Source organism: Corella eumyota, chromosome 5 (assembly GCF_963082875.1).
Source record: "Corella eumyota chromosome 5, kaCorEumy4.1, whole genome shotgun sequence".
Lineage (NCBI taxonomy): Eukaryota > Metazoa > Chordata > Ascidiacea > Phlebobranchia > Corellidae > Corella > Corella eumyota.
In genome coordinates this window covers 9,722,831-9,727,580 of record NC_137494.1, presented here as the reverse complement: position 1 = coordinate 9,727,580, position 4,750 = coordinate 9,722,831, and the positions used below count along the sequence as shown (strand labels likewise).

Genomic DNA, 4,750 nt, shown 5'->3' with positions numbered 1-4,750 from the left:
ACAATACTACAGCCTTTGATGACATCATACAAATTTGTTTATTTAGTCTCGACATTCGAACTTAATGTTTGCAAATTTAATTTTCTACTTTTCATTTCCGTTTTAAATTTACTTTTTCATTCCGTAAATTTAAAAAATTTTAGTGACGTCACATACGCGACACCATTTTAAGCGAGGTCTTTTTTTTAAACCTTTTTCTCTCTCGCGCTCAAACCTACGATCGCGATTTGAAGGTAAAACACTTGAGTTCGATCTTGTGTAGGTTTGGATGGGTTTTGTAAGATAAGAAATTATTGACAAAGTTAAGTGTTTGTTCATACCAGGTGAATTATTTATTTGGGCAAAAACTTATAAATTTAATTATACTATTTGGATGAAAAATTTCGAGATTTGTTTTTATTGAAATGTCAGCTAGCCCGAAACAAACCACGCCATTTTCAGTGACCGACATTTTAAGCCCGTTAGACGAGAATTACGAAAGTGAAACAAGCAACTTAAGGCGACCAGAACATATTCAATACCAACAACAAACTATGGAAACATCAGGAATTGTTTCCACGGGGATCCATGCCTCTAATCTCGGTCAATCGCTCACGACAGGCACGGGGTCACCTCCTATGACTTATCGACAAAATATTGGTATGACGTCACCTCATTTACATCACCAACAAACAAGTTATCAACCAAACACGGGTTATAATTTACATGCCATGGCACCACCTCCACAAAGCTACATGGCAGGCTCGGGATCCGGTTACTGCAACCCAGAACTACCAACTTACAATAATGTCCAAACAGGATGGTACGGCACCCCGGCAAACCCGGACCCAAGGTTTTCAACAATGTCAAGTAAGTTTAAATATTTCACTTTTAAACATTAGCATTTTTGTTTATTATTTCAACGAATTTGCTGTATCTGTAGCTAAAATATTTATACTAATATTTAACGATTTTTACTTAAAATAACTTTTTAAACTTTAAACCTCTAAAATAACTTTATCTGATTTCTATGTTCTTTAACTAAATAACATTTAAGCTTTTGGGCTTAGAATAAACTTTGTAGAATATCATTTTATATCAACCATTTTGTTTTAAAGTTTAAACATTGATAATTGTATGTTGACATAAAATATCGCATATAAATTATTATACAAATATTTGCCCATTAACAAAAAGCCGATCAAATTATTAACTAACTTAATATCCAATCAATGTTAAGCAAACATAATACAAATCTACATCGAAAAATAAAATCTCTTAAAAAAAATTTAAACAGCTCTAAAACTAAACCAACGTTTAAATTTTTACCTATTTTTTTAATTAAAAATAATTTATATTTTAATTCCTTATTTATTAAAAAAATTCCTCCACAACAAACGTAAATCTTAAAAGAACTTTTATCCCAAATGAATGCCAAACGCAAAATATTTTCGATATATTCCAAACTACCTCTCCATATAAACTCAAGCCATCTTAAAGGGCAATCATACCATGCCAAGTATTATCAACCTAAGTATTAAACTAACTTAAATCCGAAGTGTTATCAACCTATACATAAGTTTTAGTTTAACTTGATCTAAGTATTAATCTAAATCGAGTTTGAGTACTATCCAGGCATTACTATCTACAAAAACAACTTAACAAACAATTTCCGATGTATTGTAGAAAGTTAAAGAATTTATTTCTACACTGATGTAAAAGTTAAAAATATACGATGTAAAAGTTAAAATATTTATAATTTATAGTTATTAGTAATTTTACAAAACAATTTAACAAAAAATGTAACAAAAAATAATTTTTTTAAAATAAAAAAAAATATAAATAATTTTCCTAATAAGTTGTTGTTTAAAAAAATGTAAAATTAAAAAATATTTATTAAGACACGATTTTAATTTTAACTAAAATTAATTTTTAAAACAATTTTAAACCAGTATTTTTATTTAGCGATTTTTGTGATTAAACCAACAAAAATAAAAAGGAAAAAGCCTGTTAACAGAATTTGTAAAACCATTTTAGTAGCCATTTTGTTTTTAAAAAAATCAATATATCAACGTTTTTTAAATTTTTTTTGTCTTAAATGATAGAAAATTTAATAATTTTAAATCAATAAAAATAAAATATTTTAAGATTAAAAAAAATTATTGAAAATAAATCTTAAAATTAAACTAATCGCCGCACGCATCAATAATTACGTGTTAATACCGTTTTGGTATTAAATATTTTTAACAGGATTCATTCGCAATATAATAAATATGTGTAAGCAAAAGTCGATTAAAAAAAGTTTATTTTATCATTTTTTTTTAAATATAGTACAATAAAATATTTTCAACCCCTAATATATAAATGTTTAAAGCCAAAAAATTGACTTTAAACATTTTTTTAACAAAAATATAGTATTTAATTAAATGATGACTTTCGTAATCCGATAGGATTTGGCAAGGATAAAACATATAATGCCTGCGGATTGACTCGCATAATACCAGTTAGGCGTTAATGTATTATTGTTAAATAAATCCGAAAAATAAAACATTAAATTTGTACCAGTTTCAGTAAAGCAACAAAATCTGTATGGTATAACTGATAATAAATAATTGTAATGTTATAAATCACATTTTGACTTTAACTTATTTAAAATTATAATGTAAACAAAAAAAATATAAATACAACGATGGAATTTACATTGATGCATTTAACTTAAGGCTTAGCACCATATTTTTAGTGTCAAGATATCTTGGACCATCTACGGGAATGGGGATGAATAATTACGGTGGAATAAACATGATGCCTGGGCCTGGAATAGATGGGATGCACAAATCCCTCCTTCCTCAAAGTCAACGAAGAAAAAGGAGAGTCCTTTTTTCACAAGCTCAGGTTTCTTTTTAGTTTAAAGTTTTATTCCTATGTAAATTAATAACTACTTTTTATTATACATATATCAATAAAATACTTCATGTAATCAATACTTAAACAAGATTTTTGGGCACAAAAAAATACAAAAAATAGCATCTGAAACTTTGGGCAGAAATAATATCTAGTACTCTTAAACTTTTAAAAGGTTAACGACTCATAAAAATACCTCATGCAAAATTAAAACCTGATCAAGCGATATCATTTAAGGAAGTGGGTATCATCAATATAACCACCAAAGTACATTTACTAGTTTTAAGTTTTAAGGATCAAAATCACTTTTAGGTTTTTGAGCTTGAACGCAGATTCAAACAACAAAAATATTTAAGTGCGCCTGAACGAGAACACCTCGCGCAGATGATACATCTCACTCCTACCCAGGTTAAGATTTGGTTTCAGAATCACCGGTATAAAAACAAAAGAAGTTTAAAAGACAAACAAAACCAAGAAAGTGCACCTGTCGCTCAACAACCACAACAACAGGTACAAGCAATAACTTTCTTTGGTACTTTTATTTTTAGTTTTGGGTTAAAAATAATTGCAACAATAAAAAAAACATGTTTTTTTTAGAATGGAAACCCTGGAACTACCCAACACCCTCCTGAAATAATTCACCCTCCCCCAATACAAGGGAATCCACTTACTCCACAAAACTATTCTCCTAGTTCTAACCGAATAATCGAGAACCCAGAAATGTTGCGACAAAATGGAGAAAACTCGCCCCGACCCCCCGAGCCACAGGAAGAAACTCCCCAGAGAGAAAGTGAAGGGGGAATGGGCCCTTTTTCGTCAGCAATTAAACTTGAAGAAGTCGGGGGGTCGTACCATCCCCAAGATCTCATGAACGTGACAACATTAAACACCGTCGAATCATATCACCATCATCATTTACCCAACACTGTTCTTAACGACTCATCCTTGCTTTATGGTATATACAGGTGACGTCATCATCACATTTAATCGACGTCAATAACTACAAATGTGTAGCGTTAAACTGGGCAAAAACCTTTGAATTTCATCAAGAATTAAAATAAAAAACAAGCGTACAAATGTTGTACCTTGTATGAACAAAGCGCTATATGATATGTATTAGTTAAAACATTGGTGTTAAAAGCATTTTATAAGTTAAAAACTTTAAAATCAAATGTGTTTTTAAATTGTCACACTGCCTTTAAATCATGATAGAAGTAGAGTTAGTTGCATTTAGTTTTACCTATTAGGGCCTGAATCCTTTTACCTGCGTATTTTTATTTTTAATAAATAGTTGCCAAAAACTTTTGTGATACATATATAATAGAGCAAAAACAACACAAATGAAGCCATACAAACACAACCATGCAGTTTTATTCAACTCTGTTATGATTACTACTGCACAAGCAACACAGTAAAGTAACGTTGTAGGTTTTGGTACTCGGTGTTACAACATTTTATTCAAACAAACCTATGACATATATGGCTTTTTTGCCCTTTTTAAACCAACACAAAAACCTTCGTGTTAGAGTTCTATTAAAGTTTTTTAAATTCGTATCAAGCCTAAACTTTTGAACAAACTTTCAAATATCAATATTTTAGCAAACATTAGAGATAAGAAACAGGATGAGGGACAATAAAATAAACATCTACGCGATATCGATTATGACGTCATCAATACATAAACAACTGGTGTTACTAAAACAAACTAAACCCAGTCACCGTTCGTGACGTCACACACAATGGTGACGTCATTTAATATAAACTAAATTGTGTGAAAATTTTGTTGGTTTTATTTCAAAGCAGACTTAAGCGGGTGGAACAAAAGCCCAAAAGTTGTTTTAAGCTTTTTGTGAAACACAATTTAGCCGCA

At 29.9% G+C, this 4,750-nt stretch overlaps 1 protein-coding gene across 1 annotated transcript; it reads left to right on the top strand.

Moving 5' to 3' along the window:
* The first annotated feature begins 221 nt into the window (after nucleotides 1-221).
* LOC145752243 (thyroid transcription factor 1-like) lies at nucleotides 222-4,172 on the top strand. The gene is made up of 4 exons (XM_082568490.1): nucleotides 222-849; nucleotides 2,720-2,871; nucleotides 3,193-3,390; nucleotides 3,478-4,172. The coding sequence occupies exons 1-4, from the start codon at nucleotides 405-407 to the stop codon at nucleotides 3,847-3,849; spliced, it is 1,167 nt and encodes a 388-aa protein (XP_082424616.1). The 5' UTR covers nucleotides 222-404; the 3' UTR covers nucleotides 3,850-4,172.
* Nucleotides 4,173-4,750: the final 578 nt, after the last annotated feature.

Excerpts from the sequence above, each read along its gene's own strand:
- LOC145752243 (XM_082568490.1), top strand. The coding sequence starts at position 405 with ATGTCAGCTAGCCCGAAACAAACCACGCCATTTTCAGTGACCGACATT. Across the intron at positions 850-2,719 it reads AAGGTTTTCAACAATGTCAA|TGTCAAGATATCTTGGACCA; the intron begins GTAAGTTTAAAT and ends CCATATTTTTAG. Across the intron at positions 3,391-3,477 it reads CTCAACAACCACAACAACAG|AATGGAAACCCTGGAACTAC; the intron begins GTACAAGCAATA and ends TGTTTTTTTTAG.